Source organism: Peromyscus maniculatus, chromosome 18 (assembly GCF_049852395.1).
Source record: "Peromyscus maniculatus bairdii isolate BWxNUB_F1_BW_parent chromosome 18, HU_Pman_BW_mat_3.1, whole genome shotgun sequence".
In the NCBI taxonomy this organism is placed as follows: Eukaryota; Metazoa; Chordata; class Mammalia; order Rodentia; family Cricetidae; genus Peromyscus; species Peromyscus maniculatus.
This window is the reverse complement of record NC_134869.1, coordinates 42,344,182-42,365,481: the sequence shown is the minus strand read 5'-3', so window position 1 is coordinate 42,365,481 and position 21,300 is coordinate 42,344,182. Positions and strand designations below refer to the sequence as shown.

General features: G+C 52.9%; 1 protein-coding gene across 2 annotated transcripts; it reads left to right on the top strand.

Annotated features, from left to right (window-relative positions):
• Window positions 1-355: 355 nt before the first annotated feature.
• On the top strand, window positions 356-21,229 carry Timeless (timeless circadian regulator). Of its 2 annotated transcripts, none has more exons than XM_076554015.1 (29): window positions 356-467; window positions 7,595-7,712; window positions 7,825-7,978; window positions 8,061-8,175; window positions 8,268-8,330; window positions 9,617-9,718; window positions 9,877-10,032; window positions 10,273-10,406; window positions 10,560-10,647; window positions 10,914-11,090; window positions 11,751-11,968; window positions 12,174-12,277; window positions 12,398-12,567; window positions 14,916-15,050; window positions 15,146-15,297; window positions 15,952-16,049; window positions 16,138-16,264; window positions 16,362-16,563; window positions 16,726-16,871; window positions 17,599-17,675; window positions 17,762-17,879; window positions 17,946-18,028; window positions 18,235-18,377; window positions 18,543-18,702; window positions 18,778-18,846; window positions 18,947-19,065; window positions 19,976-20,192; window positions 20,310-20,417; window positions 20,514-21,229. In XM_076554015.1, the coding sequence occupies exons 2-29, from the start codon at window positions 7,628-7,630 to the stop codon at window positions 20,579-20,581; spliced, it is 3,588 nt and encodes a 1,195-aa protein (XP_076410130.1). In that variant the 5' UTR covers window positions 356-467; window positions 7,595-7,627; the 3' UTR covers window positions 20,582-21,229. The 2 variants fall into 2 exon arrangements, with proteins under 2 accessions (XP_076410130.1, XP_076410131.1); XM_076554016.1 differs by lacking the exon at window positions 356-467 and adding an exon at window positions 6,029-6,151.
• Window positions 21,230-21,300: the final 71 nt, after the last annotated feature.

The window sequence follows — 21,300 nt, the reverse complement described above, 5'->3', positions numbered from 1 at the left end:
ACTGACAGCCCTCACTCCAGCACACACACCCAATTCTCCACTTCCAAATAAAACACAACTTTTCTAACCAGCCGCTGAAGACTTTGGAATAGTCCACCTGACCGGAAGGGGAAGAAAGTCTGTAAATTCTACTTTAATTCGACCTTGGCTCTTATTATAACTCAGTAGAAAATCCAGAGCGTTTTGGTTTTTACTTTTAGCGCAGATGCCCGACTCAGATAAACCAACCCTTCCTGGTTCCCCTTCTTATCCCATCACACCAATCACCCCTCTCCCCCCGGCCGGAGTCAAGTGGACCTGCCCGCCCCAGCCCCGCCCTCGCCCCGCCCAGCCCCGCCCTCGCCCCGCCCCAGCCCCGCCGGCGCAGGCGCAGACCGGTCGCTCCCAGCCGAGTGGCGGGAAAGGCTGCGGCCCCGCACCTCAGGGCCGCTGGCTCCCCGAGGCTCCGGGGGACGCGCGGAGAGCGGGTGAGTGTGTCGAGAGGACCCAGGGCTGACCCGGGCAGCTCCGAGGCTGCGGGGCAGCGTGCGACCCCGTCGCCGGGGCCGCGGGGCCGCCGCGCGGTTTGAAGGCGGGGGAGGGGCGGGGCTCCCGCCGCGCACGCGCGTTCACACGCTGCTCCCGGGCGGGTTGCGCCGCGGCTCCGCGCCTCTGTGCAAGCCCGGGACCTCGGGGACGGGTGGGACCGTGGGGCTGGGAGTTCCGGAGACTCGTCGGTTTGGTAGTGGTCAGGAGTTGGCATTCACGGGCTTCGGGGGTTTTTATAGATTGCGTTTAACCCTCTTGTCCCCGCGCCCCCGATTTTGTAAAGCCTAAGGAGGATACGACCTCTGTTGGGGGTGTCAGCTGGAATGAGAGCCACGAATTAAGCTTCTTCCCGGGAGTGTCTTTGATGCTGTCCCTAGAAATTCTTTTGGCAAAAAAACAAAAACAAAAACAAAAACCCCGCACGCCCGTCGTTTTACAGTTACTTTTTTTTAGCCCCCATTTTGCTCACTGACGGTTACGCTTATCCAGGTCGGTGTCGTGCATGGTTGACATTTTTCTCATCCCATTTGACTCCCAGTCTCGGGAAAGGATGTGTCGTCTGCTTCCCGGTCTTTCCCACCTCAGGGTCCTGAACTCCCTTTGCTGGGAAGTTCAGCAAACTTCTCTGCCAGGTGAACTTGTCTTTGAGGATTAAGTGTGGTGACCCTAAAATCCAGTAGTTTAATTTATTCAGCCCTCCAAGCTGGTCCCTCTCCCCCCACCCCCTTTTTTAAAAGACAGAGTCCCAGGTTCAGGCAGGATGGCTCAGTGAGTTGTGCTTGTTGCAAGCCTGAAGACCTGTGTGCAGTCCTCCGAGCCCAGCGCAGTCGGAGGAGAGAACCGACTGCTGCTAATTGACATCTGATAGGAACACACACAGGTGAAACAACCACATACATAAAAGGATAGCCCTGGCTGGCCTGGAATTCTCTATGTAGACCAGGCTAGCCTCAGGCTCACAGATATCCACCGGCCTCTGCCTCCCGAGTGCTGGTCACTCTCCTCTTTGCGTCCCTGAAGTATTGTACCTGGTTTATTATCGGTGACACTAAAGAAAGTGTATTGAGCTCCTATAATGCAGCATGCGAGGCACTCAGTGCCATGGTACAGAGAGGAGAGGAGAGTTCCTGCCCTTGAGGACCCGTGGGAAAACATGTGGCTGTGACTTCCACAGTGACAGGGTGACGGGAGTCCTCCCTGACGCCTCCCTGTGCTCACTGAAATTTCCAACCTTAACCCCACCCCACCTTACCGTTCAGACTTGTCTACTTGGGAAACAAATTATTAAGCGCCCACATTATCTTTGGGACCAAGGAGTTGACATTTTAATGTGGTTATCAGCTGAATTGGAGATCTGAGAAACATTTTCTTCTTTCCCGTCTTCCCCTAGTGAGAATTGAACTGAAGGCCTGTGCACACCAAACCTGACACTGCATCCTAACCCCCCTCCCTGCCTTATGTGAGGGAGGAGACTCCTGAGTTGCCCAGACTGATCTCTAATCTGAGGTCCACCTGCCCTAGGCTCCCGAGTGCTGGGATTACGCATGCCCCATACAGCCAGTGTAAGCAGTGATGGGCGTGGAACCCTGGGCTTCCCGCATCCTTGGCAAGCCAGCTGAGCATCCCTTGAGCGTCCCCAAGAGCATTTTCAGAACACTGGCCCAAGTTCCACTCCCTGGAAGTCAGTAACCATGCTCTGAAAAATCTGGAAGAACAGCCAGTGCTCTTAACCATACATCTCTCCAGTCCAAAGATTTTATTTTTAATTACATGAATATGCACATATTTGTGTAGTTGCCTATGGAGACACTTGAGCTCCTGTAAGCTCCCATGTGGGTGCTGGGAATTGAACCCAGGTCCTCTGGAAGAGCAGTCAGTGTTCTTAACCATGGATCTACCTCTTCAGCCCTAGCACAAGTTTCTTGAAGAGAAATCTGAGTGGACCTCTCCGTGGCTGCCACAGTACTCTTTTATTTTTTTGGTTTTTTGAGGCAGGGTTTCTCTGTGTAGCTTTGCGCCTTTCCTGGAACTCACTTGGTAGCCCAGGCTGGCCTCGAACTCACAGAGATCCGCCTGCCTCTGCCTCCCGAGTGCTGGGATTAAAGGCGTGCGCCACCACCGCCCGGCCCCAGTTACTTTTTTTTAGCCCCCATTTTGCTCACTGACGGTTACGCTTATCCAGGTCGGTGTCGTGCGTCCTTGACATTTTTCTCATCCCATTTGACTCCCAGTCTCGGGAAAGGATGTGTCGTCGTCTGCTTCCCGGTCTTTCCCACCTCAGGGTCCTGAACTCCCTTTGCTGGGAAGTTCAGCAAACTTCTCTGCCAGGTGAACTTGTCTTTGAGGACTAAGTGTGGTGGCCCTAAAATCCAGTAGTTCGATTTATTCAGCCCTCCAAGCTGGTCCCTCTCCCCCCACCCCCTTTTTTAAAAGACAGAGTCCCAGGTTCAGGCAGGATGGCTCAGTGAGTTGTGCTTGTTGCAAGCCTGAAGACCTGTGTGCAGTCCTCGGAGTCCAGCGCGGTCGGAGGAGAGAACCGACTGCTGCTAATTGACATCTGATAGGAACACACACAGGTGAAACAACCACATACATAAAAGGACAGCCCTGGCTGGCCTGGAATTCTCTATGTAGACCAGGCTAGCCTCAGGCTCACAGATATCCACCGGCCTCTGCCTCCCGAGTGCTGGTCACTCTCCTCTTTGCGTCCCTGAAGTATTGTACCTGGTTTATTATCGGTGACACTAAAGAAAGTGTATTGAGCTCCTATAATGCAGCATGCGAGGCACTCAGTGCCATGGTACAGAGAGGAGAGGAGAGTTCCTGCCCTTGAGGACCCGTGGGAAAACATGTGGCTGTGACTTCCACAGTGACAGGGTGACGGGAGTCCTCCCTGACGCCTCCCTGTGCTCACTGAAATTTCCAACCTTAACCCCACCCCACCTTACCGTTCAGACTTGTCTACTTGGGAAACAAATTATTAAGCGCCTACATTATCTTTGGGACCAAGGAGTTGACATTTTAATGTGGTCATCAGCTGAATTGGAGATCTGAGAAACATTTTCTTCTTTCCCGTCTTCCCCTAGTGAGAATTGAACTGAAGGCCCATGCACACCAAAGCCTCACACTGCATCCTAACCCCCCTCCCTGCCTTATGTGAGGAGGAGACTCCTGAGTTGCCCAGACTGATCTCTAATCTGAGGTCCACCTGCCCTAGGCTCCCGAGTGCTGGGATTACGCATGCCCCATACAGCCAGTGTAAGCAGTGATGGGCGTGGAACCCTGGGCTTCCCGCATCCTTGGCAAGCCAGCTGAGCATCCCTTGAGCGTCCCCAAGAGCATTTTCAGAACACTTGCCCAAGTTCCACTCCCTGGAAGTCAGTAACCATGCTCTGAAAAATCCACGGTGATTGGAAACAGTTCTTGTCCTCACGGATTCTAAGGCTAGTGAAGGGAGTCAGCCACATTGAGCAACCTGCTTTATTGTGTTCATAAAATGTAAATGCCATGGGATAGAAGTCTGTATATCCTCCTGGAGGTGGAGGAGGAAGAGATGGCTTCTGTATGGAGAAGTCAGAACTGTCATTTGGATAGTCTTAAAAGTCCATAAACTTAAATGTGGATGAGAGAGTGGCAGTGGCTTAAAAGGTGACCATACAAAGATCATTAAGACTATATTGTGGACATGGGCAATTTTTGGTTTTAATTGAGACAGGATCTTTGGTAGTCCAGGCTGGCCTCTGCCATGCTACGTGGCCAAGGATCCCTTGAACATCTGATTCTCCTGCTTCCACCTTCCAATCTCTGGGATTACGGATGTGTGAAGTGTCATGCTCATCCTAAAACTTGAGCTTTGTACAGTGGTGCATGTTAACAGTGCACACAAAGGGAGGTAGATTCGTCATCTTCCAACGTCACTTCTGATTCTCCAGGAGGCAGACACCCAGATGGAGGCTGGGGTGCAAGAGGCAAGAGCAGTTTGCTTACTAGAGTTAAGAGGGAACAGGATTGGAGGCAGGGAGAGCCTCAGACTGAAAGGCAGGTCTGACATACTCAGCTAACGCTCATGGAGACTCGGGAACAAGGACTGCCTGTTAGAGGAGTTGGGGACTGGCTGGGAAGAACAGGCTGATATGAATCCTAGAGGTATTTATTTATGTGCGTGTATAGACGCATTGGGTTGAACTCAGAGCCTTTTCCGTGATAGACAAGCACTCTGCTGTGAACTGTATTCCCAATCTTTTTCTCCTTCCTTTCTTTCATTTTGTGATTTGAGGGATGGGACCCAGAGCCTCATACATTCTAGATAAAACGCCCTAAAACTGAGCTACATCCCCAGCACAAACTTGATTTCTTTCTTTTTCTTTCAAAGATTTTATTTTATTTTAAAGATTGATTTATTTATACAGTATTCTGTCTGCATGTACACCTGCACACCAGAAGAGGGCGCCAGATCTCATTACAGATGGTTGTAAGCCATGTGGTTGCTGGGAATTGAACTCAGGACCTCTGGAAGAACAGTCAGTGCTCTTAACCTCTCATACATCTCTCCAGCCCAAAGATTTTAGGTGTGCGCCACCACCGCCCGGCACAAGTTTCTTGAAGAGAAATCTGAGTGGACCTCTCCGTGGCTGCCACAGTACTCTTTGTTATTTATTTATTTATTCATTCATTTATTTATTTATTTATTTATTTTTTTAATTTTTTTTTTTTTTTGGTTTTTCGAGACAGGGTTTCTCTGTGTAGCTTTGCGCCTTTTCCTGGAGCTCACTTGGTAGCCCAGGCTGGCCTCGAACTCACAGAGATCCGCCTGGCTCTGCCTCCCGAGTGCTGGGATTAAAGGCGTGCGCCACCACCGCCCGGCTTTATTTTGTTTTTTTGAGGCAGGGTTTCTCTGTAGCTTTGCACCTTTCCTGGAACTCACTTGGTAGCCCAGGCTGGCCTCCAACTCACAGAGATCCGCCTGTCTCTGCCTCCGGAGTGCTGGGACTAAAGGCGTGCGCCACCACCGCCCGGCTGGGCTGCCACTTCTTATCCCTCGTGGTTGTTTTGAATGACTGAGAGGCAGGTTAGACCACAGGTCAAGAACCCCACAGCCTTACGGCCACTCACTGGAACAGGGGAAAAGCTTCCGATAGGAATTTCAGCCCTTCGTGGTGACGCACGATTGAAAGAGCCCCAGAACCAGGTGTGGTGGCTTTAATCCTAGCAGAGGCAGGAGGATCTGAGTTTGAGGCCAGCCTGGTCTACAGTAGTGAGTTCCAGCACAGCCAGGAATACATAGAGTGATTCTGTCTCCAAAACAAACAAACAAACAAACAAACAGACCATAAATAGGGTTTCCCTTTTTTCTGTTTTTATTATTTTTATTGTGGTGCTGTGCTGTGTGTTGAACATGCCAGTGCTCTTCAGCGGGACAGCTCTTTCATCTTTTGTTTTTTTCTGGCCAGCTTCTTAGGTCAGCCCTTGGGAAGGACAGACGGGGAAGGCCTTTGATCTGGGGGGGGTGTCCCACCAGAGACGGGGTCCCTGACAGTGGGCATCAGAGAGAAGGCTCCTTTCAGTCCTGGCCATTCAGTGAGTTTTCCTGGCCCCTTGTGTCGCTGGGCTCCGCAGCTCAGAGGTAGGTTAGTGAGTGGCCGGGTGGGAGGGGGGGCGGGGCGGGGGCGGGGGCAGGGGGGGGTAGTAGGATGGCAGACAACTCAAAGAAGCAGGCCAGTTACGTAAGTGCAGCCTAAGTGCAGGGAGATAGCATCAGTCATTTATTATCTACTGCCCGTAGGGGTGGAGTCAGGGTGTAGAGCGGGGACCACAGCCAGGAAAGGTCTTTTTAGAGGATGCTTCGAACGGCAGAATGAAATACAGCTGAGGATGTTTAGGGACGAGATTGGATATTCCTGATCTTCCACAGGCGTGGGTAAAGAACGCAGGGTGTGTGTTTGTGTTTGTGGTGTTGATGTCAGGTTCTGAGTCACTCAGCACTCTGCGTCTGTGTCCGCAAGGTTACTTGGTGGAGGGGCAGGGACCTGGATAAATGGGGACATGCTTCGAAGAGGAAAGCGCTGCTTCTGGGGCAGCGGCAGGGGTTTGGGAGTTTGTTATCTCCTGCTCGCTGCCTTTGCTTCCTGTTCTGCTAGAGCTGACTTCTGCTGGGCTTTAGGAGTAACTGGGGAGGAGCCGAGGAGATCCTGGGAGGCATCCGATCTCTCACAGGGGGCTGGGGCTCAGCGGACGAGAGTGTTGTACAAGTCTAATGACTTGAGTTCAAGCCTCAACACCCACGCTAAAAACCAGGCTAGGTGGCTTGTGGTTGTAATTCCATCGCTGAGGAGGCAGAGACAGAAGCATCCCTAGGGCTCAGTGGCCGGCCACCCTTGCCTGATCGGTGAGACACCTTGTCTCAGAATGACGAGGCGGAGCAGTGATACCTGAGGTTGACCCTGGCTTCCACACACATGCACAGACAAGCACATACGCATGGATCCCTGCACTCTACATACATAATCACTGTGTGGTTGGGGGTGGGATTTTTTTTTTTCTTTTGGAGGGAGGGGACATGTGGAGGTCGGAGGACAACTTGCAGGCGTGGTAGTTCTCTCCTACCACGTGGGTTCTGTAGATAATACTCAGGTTCTCAGCCCTGGTGGCAAGCATCCTTATCTGCTCAGCCATCTCACCAGCCCACAGTTAGGGCTCTTAGCTCCTGTGGTACATCCGGATGAGGGCAGACCGAGGAAGAGCTGTAGAAGACGGCTCTCCAAGGTGAACATCTCAGAGTCAGTCTCCCTTTCTTCCTTGTCTTAACTCTGAAACACACTTCTCTGGTTTCAGGGTCTGGCTGTAGTATGGGCCAGGTCTTAATTCGCACACACGAAGAAGCCTTGCCCCCACCCCCATGCTCGGGGCCTCCCTGAGTTGATTCCCAGCACCACAGTTGATGAGTTGGACGTTGGTTTTCCCTGGGCCTTTCAGTTCTGACAGGAGTGAAGCAGTCGTGTGTCTTGAGTCCTAGCTGTCCCTTTTCCTTACCACACGGGGCCCTGCGTCCCTCTTTCTTGTCACTCAGGCCTCCACGACTTCATCCTCCCGATAGTTGTCCATGATGAACTGTGAACTTCTAGCCACGTGTAGTGCCCTTGGGTACTTGGAAGGAGACACTTACCACAAGGAGCCAGATTGCTTAGGTGAGCGCCCTTTTGAGGTCTCGTGAATTCCTCGGACTGCGGGTATGAAGAGGGAATGGACCCGGACAGCCTCTCCTGGGATCACAGTCAGTGCTTTATTCTGTCTCTAAAGAGAGTGTGAAGGACTTGATCCGCTACTTGAGGCACGAGGACGAGACTCGAGATGTGCGGCAGCAGTTGGGAGCTGCGCAGATCCTGCAGAGCGACCTCCTGCCCATCCTCACCCAGCACCGCCAGGACAAGCCTCTCTTCGATGCCGTCATCAGGTTTGTGCCTCAGCCTTCCGACTTTGGCCGCCTGCAGTCTGTGTCGTCAAGGAAACTCACGGCTTCCTCATCCTCTCCCCAGGCTGATGGTGAATTTGACTCAGCCAGCCTTGCTCTGTTTCGGCAGCGTGCCTAAGGACCCCAATGTGCGGCACCATTTCCTGCAGGTGTTAACTTACCTGCAGGCCTACAAAGAGGTGAGAAGCCTTTGTCCGAGGTGCCGGGTCCGAGTTTGGAGAGGGAGGAAGGAGAAGACAGGCACTACCTACCACCTATTCCCGTTCCACAGGCCTTTGCCAGCGAGAAGGCTTTTGGCGTCCTCAGTGAAACCTTGTATGAGCTGCTGCAGCTGGTGAGTAAGTCTCCGCCCTACACATCCACAGGGCATGAGTGCCTCACCTTCCCGAGGCAGAGGAGGGTCCTCAGCCCCGAGTGATGCGGCAGTCTACGCTGGAGTTTCTGGCCACCATGGGACTCCTTGGCCCCTCCCTTCTTTCTCTGCTTCCTTACTCTGTTTCTGCTTTTAATTTATTTTATTTTATATGTATGTATGTATGCTCTGCTTGCATGTGTGTATGTGCACTGTGTGTGTCGGGTGCCCTCGGAGGTCAGAAGGGGCATCGGAGCCCTAAACTGTAGTGTGGGTGGTTGGGAACTGAACAGAGGGCCTCTGCAAGAGCAGCAAGTTCTCCCACTGCTCAGCTATGTCTTCACCGCCCACCCCTCCCCTTAAATTGAGCCTCATGTGGCCCAAGCTGGCTTCACACTTAAGTTCACCACTTTGCTATATGTAGCTGAAGATGGTTTTGAACTCATGATCCTCCTACCTCTTCCTTCTGAGTGCTGGGATTATAGCCACGCACTACCGTCCTCTGCCCTCTGCCCCATAGTACTGGGGATTGAATCCAGGCTCTGACGCATGCTAAACAAGGGCTCTACCGCTGAAACAGATCACTAGCTCCCTTTTCTTTTTTGTTTTTGAGGCAAGGTCTCACTCTGTTGCCCAGGATAACCTTGAACTCACTCTAGTCTGTGCAGGCTTTGAACTGGCAGTCATTCTGCCCAAGTGTCTTGAGAAGCTGGGGTTACAGGCCTGTGCCACCAGGCTTGGCTCACTCTTTCCTTATTTTATTTTTATTATTATTATTATTATTATTATTATTATTATATTTATTTAGAAACAGTCTCACTTTGTAGCCAGTCAACCTGGAACTAAGAGATCCTCACCCTTTCTCTGCCTCCTGAGTGCTGGGGTTAAAGACATGTGCCACTGTTCCTCTGTGTGTGTGTGTGTGTGTGTGTGTGTGTGTGTGTGTGTGTGTGTGTGTGTGTGTCTGTGTGTGTGTGTCTGTGTCTGTCTGTGTGTGTGTGTCTGTGTGTGTGTGTCTGTGTCTGTGTGTGTGTCTGTGTGTGTGTGTCTGTGTGTGTGTGTCTGTGTGTGTGTGTGTCTGTGTCTGTCTGTGTGTGTGTGTCTGTGTGTGTGTGTCTGTCTGTCTGTGTCTGTGTGTGTGTGTGTCCGTGTGTGTGTGAGTGTGTGTCTGTGTCTGTCTGTCTGTCTGTGTCTGTCTGTCTGTCTGTGTGTGTCTGTCTGTGTGTGTGTGTGTCTGTGTATATGCCAGTTTTCTCTCCTCTGCCCAGGGCTGGGAGGATCGGCAGGAAGAAGACAACTTGCTAATAGAACGGATCCTGTTACTAGTCAGGAATATTCTCCACGTCCCAGCCGACCTTGAGCAGGAGAAGGTGAGGGTCTGGGGCACGTGAGTTCCTGTGCTGGGCCGGGTGCACTCCCTGCTTTCAGGTTTTCTGTCTTCTGACGAGTCTGGGGAAGAGCCCAGGGGACTTTGGAGGGCGGCCATGAGGCTGAACGTGTCCCGTCCCCCCCCTCCCCGGCTGCTCAGAGGATCGATGACGACGCCAGCATCCACGACCGGCTGCTTTGGGCGATTCATCTCAGCGGCATGGACGACTTGCTCCTCTTCCTGTCCAGCTCATCTGCTGAGCAGCAGTGGAGTCTCCACGTGCTGGAGATTGTGTCCCTGATGTTCCGAGACCAGGTGAGGCCCTGCAGCTCCCGTCCGCTCCGCGTGTGCTTTCTGCAGTGCGCCCAGTTGCTCTGGAAGGAATGGGGACTTCCCGAGGAGGCAGGTGAGGGGTGCAGGGGCTGCGTCTTCTGTCCAGGCCCGTCAGCAGTTCTGTGTGTTTGTGGATCCATTCCGAGGAGGAGTGAGGCTAAGAGATGCGGCTAAGAAATGAGTGTCCTGGTTCTGATTCTTCCCTCCTCATCCCAAATCCAGAACCCTGAGCAGCTCGCCAGGACAGGGCAGGGACGCTTGGCTCAGGAGCGAAGCACCGATGTGGCAGAATTGGAGGTGCTGCGCCAGCGGGAGATGGCGGAGAAGAGGACTCGAGCCCTCCAGCGAAGCAACAGGTGGGTGCGGGGCGCTCTGCTCTGCTCCCGAGTCACAGCCGCAGACACCCAACACGGACCAGTTCAAGGCTGGGTAAAATTTAAACTCTCACAGAGCTGCTGACAGAAGAGAGAGAATTGAGGAGTCATTTGGAACCTTTTTTTTCCTTGAAGGCACTCTCGATTTGGGGGCTCCTACATTGTCCAGGGGTTGAAGTCCATTGGGGACAGGGACGTCATCTTTCACAAAGGCCTTCACAGTGTGAGTATGTACATGCACACGGCGGAATCTTCTGGAGTCGCGGGACCTGAGGAGGGTGGCCATCTCTGGAGTTGAAGCTGCTCTGTCTTAGGCTCAGAAAGCAGAGCCTCTGGGGTTGATAGTGTTGTGTCCACCGATGCTGGCACCAGAGGCAGAGCTCCTTCTAGGTCCTTCTTCTCCAGAAACTTGGGGACAGTGGCCGTTCAAAGAGCTGCATGGGGCGGGGTGGTCAGGACCTGCTCTGATGCCGCAACCCATACGCTCAGCTCCGAAACTACAGTTCCGATCTGGGGAAGCAACCCCGGAGGGTGCCGAAGCGTCGCCAGGCTGCCCGGGAGCTGTCCGTTCATCGCCGTTCTGCCCTCAACGTGAGGCTCTTCCTCAGAGACTTCTGCTCGGAGTTCCTGGAGAACTGCTACAACCCGCTCATGGGCGCCGTCAAGGTGAGAGCCCGGGAAGGACATCTAGGCAGGTGGGGGTAGCACACAGGGGAGGTGCCAGTGGTTGGCAAGGAGGACAACCCGTCAGGGAGCCCAAGGGAGGCTGAACGTGTGTGGACCGGGGGTGGGGGGAGTGGGGGGGTGGGGGGGTGTGTTGACGGAATGAAGATTCTAGGGAGTGGGCTGCTATATTAAACATAACTAAAAGCGGGGGCTGGAGAGATGGCTCAGTGGTTAAGAACACCGACTGCTCCTCCAGAGGTCCTGAGTTCAATTCCCAGCAACCACATGGTGGCTCACAACCATCTGTAATGAGATCTGGTGCTCTCTTCTGGCCTGCAGGGACACATGCAAGCAGAATACTGTATACATAATAAATAAAAAAAATATATAAAAAAAATGACTAAAAACAATGAAGTTCTTGGTGGGACTGCATAGTTCAGCAGTTACAAACACTCGCTGCTTCTGCGCACACACACACACACACACACACAGACAAGTTAATTAAAAACTAAAAAAAAAAAAGAAAACTCTGGAGCAATTTCCCCAAAGAAAAGGGAGGAGACCATGTATAGACCTGAGCAAACTGGAAATTGTGGGTTCCAGGCGAGAGCGGCTGGAAGGGAGTTAGAAGCCCCGAGGTCACGGTGGTCTCTTCGTTAGGATCACCTGCTGCGGGAGAAAGCCCAACAGCACGATGAGACCTACTACATGTGGGCTCTGGCTTTCTTTATGGCCTTCAACCGAGCGGCCTCCTTCCGTCCTGGCTTCGTCTCTGAGACGCTCAGTGTCCGTGCCTTCCACTTCGTGGAGCAGAACCTCACCACCTACTACGAGATGATGCTGACTGACCGCAAGGAGGCGGCCTCCTGGGCACGCCGGTCAGTGGGAAGAAGGCCACGGGGTCACAGGGAGGACCTGAGCCTGCGGGTAGTCTGACCACCGGAATCGCGGATAATCGTTTTTCCGCCTCAGGTTAAAGTGGTCAGGCTGGCGCAGGGACCAGGGCTTCTTGTGTTTGGAGGAACTCTCGGGGAGGGTGGCATCACCTCTGCCAGAGCCTTAAGTTGCCCTCCACTTTGTCAGGATGCACTTGGCTCTCAAGGCCTATCAGGAGCTGCTGGCCACGGTGAATGAGATGGACATCTGCCCCGAGGAGGCCGTGAGAGAGAGTAGTCGCATCATCAAAAGTGAGGCCCTGGCCTGGTCTCTGACCCCGGCCTTCCCATTTCTTGACTAGAATCTTATTCTTCCAAGTCCCAGCTTCATCTCTCCTTTTGCAAGTCTTCCATTCCTTTCTCATTTTTTAGACAACATTTTCTATATGATGGAGTACCGAGAACTCTTCCTGGCACTCTTCCGAAAGTTCGATGAGAGATACCACCCACGTTCATTCCTTCGTGACCTGGTGGAGACCACCCACCTCTTCCTCAAAATGTTGGAGCGGTTTTGTCGGAGCCGAGGAAACCTGATGGTGCAGGTACTGGGCAGCTCCAGGATGTGGGAAGGGCTGTGGGGAGGGCGAGGACGAGGGCTTCTCATATATTCTACAGCTGACGGTGACCTGCTAGGACTCTTCTGCACTAAAGGCCACAGGTTCACGGTATTGCCAGAGTGGAGCTGACCATCAGGTTCATCGTGTTTACTCTGTCTAGAAGGGAAGGAAGCAGGCATAGTGGAAGACACACCAGCCTCTGCCATGCCTTTGTACATACAAATTCACACGGCCTACACACACACACACACGGGTCAGGCTAGTCTCTATTAATTACAGTTAGAATACACTCAAACAACGTATGTCAGTCTCCAGGTCCCCAAATGGAGATTGTGTTCAAAATTGGGTGGTAGATGAAAAGACAAAAACACAAAGTCAAGAAAAGAAAAATACCAAGGAATTTCTCTTAGAGACACCAAGTTTTGGCTTTGTAAAAACATGTCTGTTTTTTTAAAAAGTGTTTGTATGGGGCTGGCCAGATTGCTCAGCAGATAAAGGCACTTACTGCTGAGCCTGGTGACCTAGAGCCCCAGGACTCACAAATTAGAGTTGTCCAGGTTGTTCTCTGACTTCCATACCCCCCCATGTGTCCCCCCTCCCTGACACACACACACACACACACACACACACACACACACAAATGTAATAAAGTCAAAACTGACTGGGGCTGGAGAGATGGCTCAGTGGTTAAGAGCACTGGCTGCTCTTCCAGAGATCCTGAGTTCAGTTTCCAGCACCCACGTGGCAGCTCACACCATTTGTAACTTTAGTTCCACAGAATCCAGCCCCCCACAGGAGCACTGGTCACATATGTGGTGTGTATACATATATGATAACAAAACATATATAAATGGAGGCTTTTCTCTGTCCCGCTGCGGCCTACAGCTCTCAAACACACTGAGGCTTATATTAATTATAAATGTTTGGCCAATGCTCACGCTTATTACTAACTACCTCTTACACTTAAATTAACCCATAATTCTTATCTACGTTTAGCCACATGGCTTGGTACCTTTCCTTAGTACAACATTCTCATCTTGCTTCCTCTGCATCTGGCTGGCGACTCCTGACTCCGACCTTCTCCTGCCCAGCTGCCTGTCAGCTTTTTATTAAACCAATTTGAGGGACAGATCAGATCTTTACAGTATACAAGAGGATTATTCCACAGCATTTCCCCCTTTCTGTCTAATCAAAAAGGAAGGTTTTAACTTTAACATAGTAAAATTATATACAACAAAAACAGTTATCAAATAAGAATCAGTTACAATGTCTAGTTTATTTTTATTTGACAAAGTCAAAGAAACGACTCTGTCATCTGTCTAAAGAGCAGTTAAGCAGCTCACCCTGGTCTCGCTGGTGTCCATGTTCAAGTCCTGGCCTGCACCCCAGAGCTCCTTCTGCCTTTATTATAAAGCGCAATTAAGTCAAGCATAATTCCCATCCATCTGTCCGTCCTATTTGGGTTGAGACAGAATCTCACTGTGTAGCCTTGGCTGGCCTAGAACTCACTCTGTAGACCAGCTTGACCTCAAACTCACAGAATCTGCCTGCCTCTGCCTACCTGACTTTTTTATTACCCATGCAGTGGGCTGGTTCACAGCTGTGGGATGTTGACTCACATGCCTGGTCCTCAAAAGGGAAAAGACCAGGGCTTGCTTTATGTTTGCTTTGCCTTTCGCATTTATTTATGTGGGGGTGGGGGTGGGGGAGAGCCTGTGCCGTGGCACATCCGTGGAGGAGCCTGTGCCATGGCACGTCCGTGGAGGCCAAAGGGAAGCCTGTGGACTCAGCTCTCTTCTTCCACAGCTGAGTCTGCTGTCGTGAGGCAGGCTGGAGCACCGTCTCCCTCTGAGCCATCTCGCAGTCCTGCCTTGCGTGGTGTTGACCTTGACGCAGCTTTCTGTGCTTTGTGCAAGGTCAGGCATTTCCAGGCTGACAAGGTGGCTCAGTGGGCAAAGGCCCTTGCCACCAACCTGACAAATGGAGTTTGATCTTAGGACCCGTATGGTTGGCTCTCACAAGTGTTTCTCTGTTCTCCACACATGCCAGCACATGCGCATCACCATGAACACACAAAATAAAATAATTGTGTGGTTTGTTTTGTTTTTAATTAAAAACACATGGCCACTTTTCACAAGCTCGTACTCCAAGACTAGGCATTTTGTGCTCCCCTCATTGTAGCTCTTCCGGACTGTAATGGCATTTTCTCTTGACTGGCCTGTTTCTGCTGGAGGGCAAGGACATGTCCTCTGCCTGCATCCCACTTCACTAACGCTGAGGGACAGAGACTTCCATGGCTCGCCTGCTCTTACCATACACTTCTTTCCCCTTAGAACAAAAGAAAAAAGAGAAAAAAGAAAAAGAAGATTCAAGACCAAGGTGTTGCTTCTGGTAATGTCTCACGTAGCCCTGGGGAGCTGGAGGCCATGTGGCCAGCCCTGGAAGAGCAGCTGCTGCAGTGTGCCCAGGTTGGTAGTTAGGGAAGTCCTGTCCTTTTTGAGGACAGTACCCTGTGGACAGTCTGGATTTCCTCCACTCTGCTCCCATGCCTGTCTGTCTGTAGGAGCCTGAGCTCAGTGTAGACTCCATCGTCCCCTTCGATGCGGCCTCCGAGATACCGGTGGAGGAGCAGCGGGTGGAAGCCATGGTGAGACTCCAGGACTGCCTTCTGGCTGGCCGGGCCCCACAGGCCCTGGCCCTCCTGCGGTCTGCCCGGTAAGAATCCTGCGTACCCATCCTCCTGGGCCCTGAGGGAATGGGGAGTCGTTCACTGGGGTCCGGGGTTCTCAGTGTTCAGAAGAGAGGATTCCCAGCAGAGGCTGTGGATCTCTGTACTCAACACTTACTTGGTAAGCTTTGATTGGCTAGTATTTTGTTTTTGGAAGTGTCAGGAAACACAGGTAAACTGAGGAAGAAAAGTAAGTACAACCTAGCCGCTGAGGTCAACCATGGGTAGCATGTTGATGAGGTGACCTTTCAGTGTCTGTCAGTGTGGATACGATGTGTATACCTCCAGACACGAGACACTGCATCCCTCCCTTGAGTGTTATTTTCACCTCTGTGTGTGTGTGTTAGATTGTTTTTTGTGTATGAGCGTTTTGCCTGAATGTGTGTATGTGGTGCACATCCGTTTCTGTTTGCCTGTGAAGGCCAGAAGAGGATTTCAGGTCCTCTGGAACTGGGTTACAGATGATTGTGAGCTGCCATGTGGGTGCTGGGTATTGAACCCAGGTCTGCAAGAGCAGTCAGTGCTTTGTGAGAAAAATTCCCTAGCCTGCTTCGTCACTGAGGGAGGGAGCAGTTCCCCTTCCTTTCTCCTAACTGCAGCTCCAGTTTCCTGTGATTCAAGCCTTTTCTGGCTGTCTCCAGGGAGGTGTGGCCTGAAGGAAACGTGTTCGGCTCTCCGGACATCTCCCCTGGGGAAGAAATGCAGTTGCTGAAGCAGATCCTCTCCGCGCCCCTTCCGAGTGAGTCTCCATCCATTCCTTCCGTCTCTGGTCCCGGTGGCGCTCTGCACCAGCATGGCAGAAACGCAACCATCCTCACTCTGTGCAGGGCAGCAGGAGCCAATGGAAGGAGACGCCGAGGAGGAGGAGGAGGAGGAAGAGGACGAGGAGGACGAGGAGCTGCAGGTGGTCCAGGTGTCAGAGAAAGAGTTTAACTTCCTGGACTACTTGAAACGGTGCGTGCGGGCTGAGAGGGTGGTCGGGCCTGTGAGGACGCACGCGCGGCGGCGCTCTCGGGCGCTGAGTCCTCCCTCCCGCCGTGTCTCGGTGCAGCTTTGCGTGCCCAGCCGTCGTGCGAGCCTACGTGCTCCTGCTGCGGAGCTACCGGCAGAACGGCGCTCACACCAACCACTGTATCGCCAAGATGCTGCACCGGCTGGCGCACGACCTGGGCATGGAAGCCCTGCTTTTCCAGCTCTCGCTCTTCTGCCTCTTCAACCGGCTTCTGAGCGACCCGGCTGCTGGGGCCTACAAGGTGCGGGCACAGCGGGGTGTGGGGCAGAGGGTGAGGACCCGGTGGAGAGGTCAGCAGGCGGGTAAAGCGAGGCGGTGGAGACCGGCCGGGACCAGGAGAGCAACGGCCAGGCCGGCCAGTTCATTCGGGCCGGGGTGCCATGGCAGCTGTCCTTTCTGACAGGAGCTCGTGACTTTTGCCAAATACATCCTTGGCAAGTTCTTTGCCTTGGCCGCAGTCAACCCGAAGGCTTTTGTGGAGCTGCTGTTCTGGAAGAATACTGTGGTGGTCCGAGAGATGACCCAGGGATATGGCTCCCTTGACACTGGGTAGGCCGAGGTCTGGGAGGGCAGGCGTTGAGGGGGTGGCGCAGGCACAGGGCGTTGGCGTCATTGATCCAGTGCTTCTCCATTCAGGAGGAAGGGAGTAGGCCCCTAAGACTCAGTGCTTTTCCTGAGGTTACCCAGAAGGGAGTAGGCCCCTAAGACTCAGTGCTGGTCCTGAGGTTGCCCAGGACAGGAACAAGACGTCTGCCACCTTTAGTTTCCTCCTCTGTCACCAGCTGTGACAGAGGTGGCCACTGATGGCAGTGGGTGGTCCCCAGAGAGTCCGCGTGCGCTTTCCCAAAACGTGCTGGGAGTCAAGCCGGGTGTGGTGATCCATGCCTGTGACCCCAGCACTTAGGAGACGGAGGCAGGAAGATGAGTTAAAGGTCCACCTGGACTACACAGCAAATACAAGGCCACCCTGGGTCACATGAGACCTTGTCTAAAACCGACAGGCCTCACAGAAACGCTTGTCCTCTGTCCTTGCCTGTGATCCCCCGTTCGCACTGACTGCTCTTTTCCCACTTTCCCCTTGTCCTTGGAGTGTCGGGTTCTAAGGCCCAAGATCAAAGGCCTCTCACAGGAGAGCAGAGGAAACGTGTATTCAGGCCTCTGCTGCTTGTCTCTTTGAGTTACCCCCCCCCCCCCCCCCAGTGCAGGAGAGCTTTGCCTGTCCTTTTAAACCGATGCCTCCACGCACCTGCCCTCTTCCGCGCTTCATGTCTTCCAGCCACAGAGCTGCCGCGTGGAGCCCTGAGGAAGAGGCCCAGCTTCAGGATCTATACCTCGCCCATAAGGATGTGGAAGGTGTGAGGCTTTGAGGTCTCGAGAGACTGAGGGGGGTAGCCTCAGCCCTCCGAGTCCTCCATACTGCCCGTTCCTTCTCCACACAGGGCAGGATGTGGTGGAGACCATCCTCGAGCATCTGAAACCTGCTTCTCGAACACGCAAGCAGGTCATCCACCATCTGGTACGGATGGGACTGGCCGGCAGTGTCAAGGATTTCCGAAGGTAAGGCACGTGCTCGGGGACGGGGGAGGAACCAAGGCACCCCGGCACTGACACCTGCCTGCACAGGAAAGGGACCCAGATCGTCTTGTGGACTGCAGACCAGGAGCTGGAACTGCAGCGGCTGTTTGAGGAGTTCCAGGCCTCTGACAGTGAGCGAGGGGCGCGCACCGAGCGCCCCACTTCCCCACCGCCCTGTTCTGCTGGAGTGGACTGAGCCAGCCCGATTTCCATTACTCACCCCTTCCCAGTTGCTCTACAGTATCCAAACTCCCTCTCTCTCTCTCTCCCTTCCTTTCTCTCTCCCTTCCTCCCCCTCCCTTCCTCCCTCCCTCCCTCCCTCCCTCCCTCCCTCCAGATGTCCTTGGTCATATCATGAAGAATATCACAGCTAAACGTTCTCGGGCTCGAATAGTGGATAAACTGCTGGCCCTCGGGTTGGTGTCTGAGCGGCGGCAACTGTACAAGAAACGGAGAAAGAAGTTGGCGCCCCCTCGCGTGGTAACCGTCTTAGCCTGGCTCTTGCGGCCTGGGCCTTGCCCCACAAAGCACTCTTGGATTCCTCCTGCTGCAGGCCGCTCAGGCCAGGTCCCTTCAGTGGGTGGAGAGAGCCAAGCCCCACTAAGGCCTCCCTGAGACCCTATCTCTGTCTCCAATGAATTTTAGTCAAATGGAGACGAGTCCCCGAAAGATTCTTGGCAGGAAGATCCGGAAGAGGAAGAGAGTGAAGAGGATGAAGAGAAAGAGGAAGACTTGGAGGAAGAACCAGTTCAGGGAAGCTCAGTTTTCTCTGCTGAAAACCTGGGTCAAAGCCTGCGTCAGGAAGGTGAGGAGTTGGGTTGGGAGAGATGTCAGAGGGGAGGGTTGGACGGGGTGGACACCAAGTCCCCTCTTCGCCCAGGTCTCTCCGCTCCCCTCCTGTGGCTCCAGAGCTGCCTGATTCGCGCAGCAGATGATCGGGAAGAGGACGGTAAGTGCGCTGGGACACCAGGGCTGCTTGGGCCCAGTGTCCGGGGCCAGGGACCGGGCCTTTCTTCACATCCTCACCACGTGCTGTCCCTCGGTTCCAGGCTGCTCCCAGGCAATCCCTCTGGTGCCTCTGACAGAAGAAAATGAGGAAGCAATGGAGAACGGACAGTTTCAGCATCTTCTACGAAAGCTAGGGATTCGGCCTCCCTCCTCAGGACAGGCAGGTGTCAGAGAAAGATGGTGTCTGCAAGCTAGGGATCGGCCCCCACCTCAGGGCCGGCAAGCTGAGCTGGCATAGTGTCAGCAGGGCTTTCTGGCCCTGTCAGAACACCCCTGCTGCCCTGGTCTTCCCTGCTGCCGGTCTTTGTTCACAGGTTCCTACATCACGTCCTTGCTGTCCTTGTCTCCTCTCGAGCCTCCCTTCCTGAATCCGTGCTCTAGTCCCCAGGCTGCCCCTTCTCTGTCTGGAGCACTTGATCGATCTGTGTGCTCACAGCCTCCAGGTGGCGTGCCTGTCTTCCCATGGCCATTCCACACACACTGCCTCCTCCCATCGATCTGAACTACTCTTCACTCTGCAAATTCTGGGGCTGTTCATGCATAGCCAGTTCGTCTTCCTTTTGGAAGGCTCCAGCTACCCATACAAGGAGGTACAGACAGACAGACAGACAGACATGTGCCACCCCATCTTCCTGTTGAACCTCAACCAGCCTTCAAGGGCAGCTAACTCAATGTCACTTCCTCAGAGAAGCACTCTTACTGCCCATCCAACTCAGAAATCCAATGTAATTACTTTGGTGCCCAGTCCAATAGCTCTGTAGCATGTTGGTTTTCTCCCCTTGATTCTGAGCATGAGTCACACCTGGTTCACTTTTACAAGATCCTTTCCTGCATATACTGTTAACAGCTGTATTTACTGGGAACCTGATGTAGTATTAAGCTAGTTATTGGATATATGTTATGAATAAGAAGTCAAGTTCACAATTCCTATGGATCATTCTCCATATTATTTATTATTTCATGTTTTATTATTCAGTTTACTCGTAGTTATTCAATGAATAACTAAAAATGTAGTGACCAGAGAGGCTGGTCCTCTCCCTGCAGTCACGTCACCTGCTAAACCCCTGTAGGAAACCTTCTGGCGAATTCCAGCCAAGTTGAGCCCCACCCAGCTTCGGAGAGTGGCAGCTTCTTTGAATCAACAAGACGAGGAAGAGAGAGAAGAGGAGCCAGAGCCACATCCAGGAGTCCCCGGAGAGCAGAGTCCCAGTGAGGAGCACCGAGCCAGAGCCCTGAGAGCCCTCTTGTCAGCCCGTAAGAAGAAGGCAGGCCTGGTGTCCCCAGAAGGTAAAGTGTCACTGCTCACCCCTTGATGACTAACTCTGTGCCGCTCATGAGGGTGTGAGAGCTGGTGAGGTGTTTTGAGATGATGCAGATCTCGTTCCTTAATTTTGTGTCTTACAGTCACTTCAGAGGAAGAGACCACTGGGGAGAAAGAACGGAAAATGATGCCCAAGAAGCGGGAACTGCTGGACAGTGATGACGAAGAGGAGGATGAGGGGAGGGGGCAAGGTAGGGGCTCTGGGACCTGCTTTTCCTCTGCTCTGCCTTCTCCTTTTACAGACTGAGATGTTTTCTCTTTTTGTCTCTGACCTGCCATTCCCACAGCACCAGAGCTGGGAACTCCAGTAATCCACAAGAAGAAACGGTTTCAAATCGATGATGACGACGACTGAGGCCAGATGCCTCGCGCTGGAGACAGATGCAGTTGGAAGGCCTAGGAGCTGCCATGCTTGCACCGAAAGTGATCGTCCCTACGTCGAAGGCCCAGGAACCCCCAGGGCAGCAGTGCTGGGTGGACTCTGCGTCGTCCTGCCCCAGCTTTATCGTCTCTGATGTGAAATCCAGCTGGACTCTGGAAATGTAATCCTCTTCTAGGAACTGTCTCTTAGGAGACGGGGAGTGAATGAAATACGCAGGGCAGCCTGCACGCCTCTGGCTGTCTGAGGTGGGTCCCCGCCGCACACAGGGAGCTTCATGACTGCACATGGGGTGTTCACACTGCCCTCGGAAAGCACTGGATTTCCTTCATTTTCTTTCCAGTGGTTGATCCCATTCCTGCAGTCGAGGCAGAGTTGGGATGACTGCTCTCAAGATGGCAGACATCTTGATTGTGTTCCATTTAAACATGTAAATTAAAAGTTGCTGGTGTTGATATCACTTGTCACTCAGTTCACCAGCCAGCCATCTGTTGCGTTTTTGGAAGAACTTTTAAGAATTAAATCCTATCCTGAGCTGAGCAGGGAAGCAGAGGATTACCACAGGAGAGGGAAAAGGCTGGGTATACCACCACGCCTGGCCCAATAAATGTAATTTTAAAAAGAGAGGCTTCTCTTTTTCTTCTGTCCTTCCCCTATAGACACAAAAGCAATGTCACCTCAAGAAGCTTCGTCTT

Excerpts from the sequence above, each read along its gene's own strand:
- Timeless (XM_076554015.1), top strand. The coding sequence starts at position 7,628 with ATGATGAACTGTGAACTTCTAGCCACGTGTAGTGCCCTTGGGTACTTG. Across the intron at positions 16,872-17,598 it reads TATGGCTCCCTTGACACTGG|CCACAGAGCTGCCGCGTGGA; the intron begins GTAGGCCGAGGT and ends CATGTCTTCCAG. Across the intron at positions 18,847-18,946 it reads AGATGATCGGGAAGAGGACG|GCTGCTCCCAGGCAATCCCT; the intron begins GTAAGTGCGCTG and ends CCTCGGTTCCAG.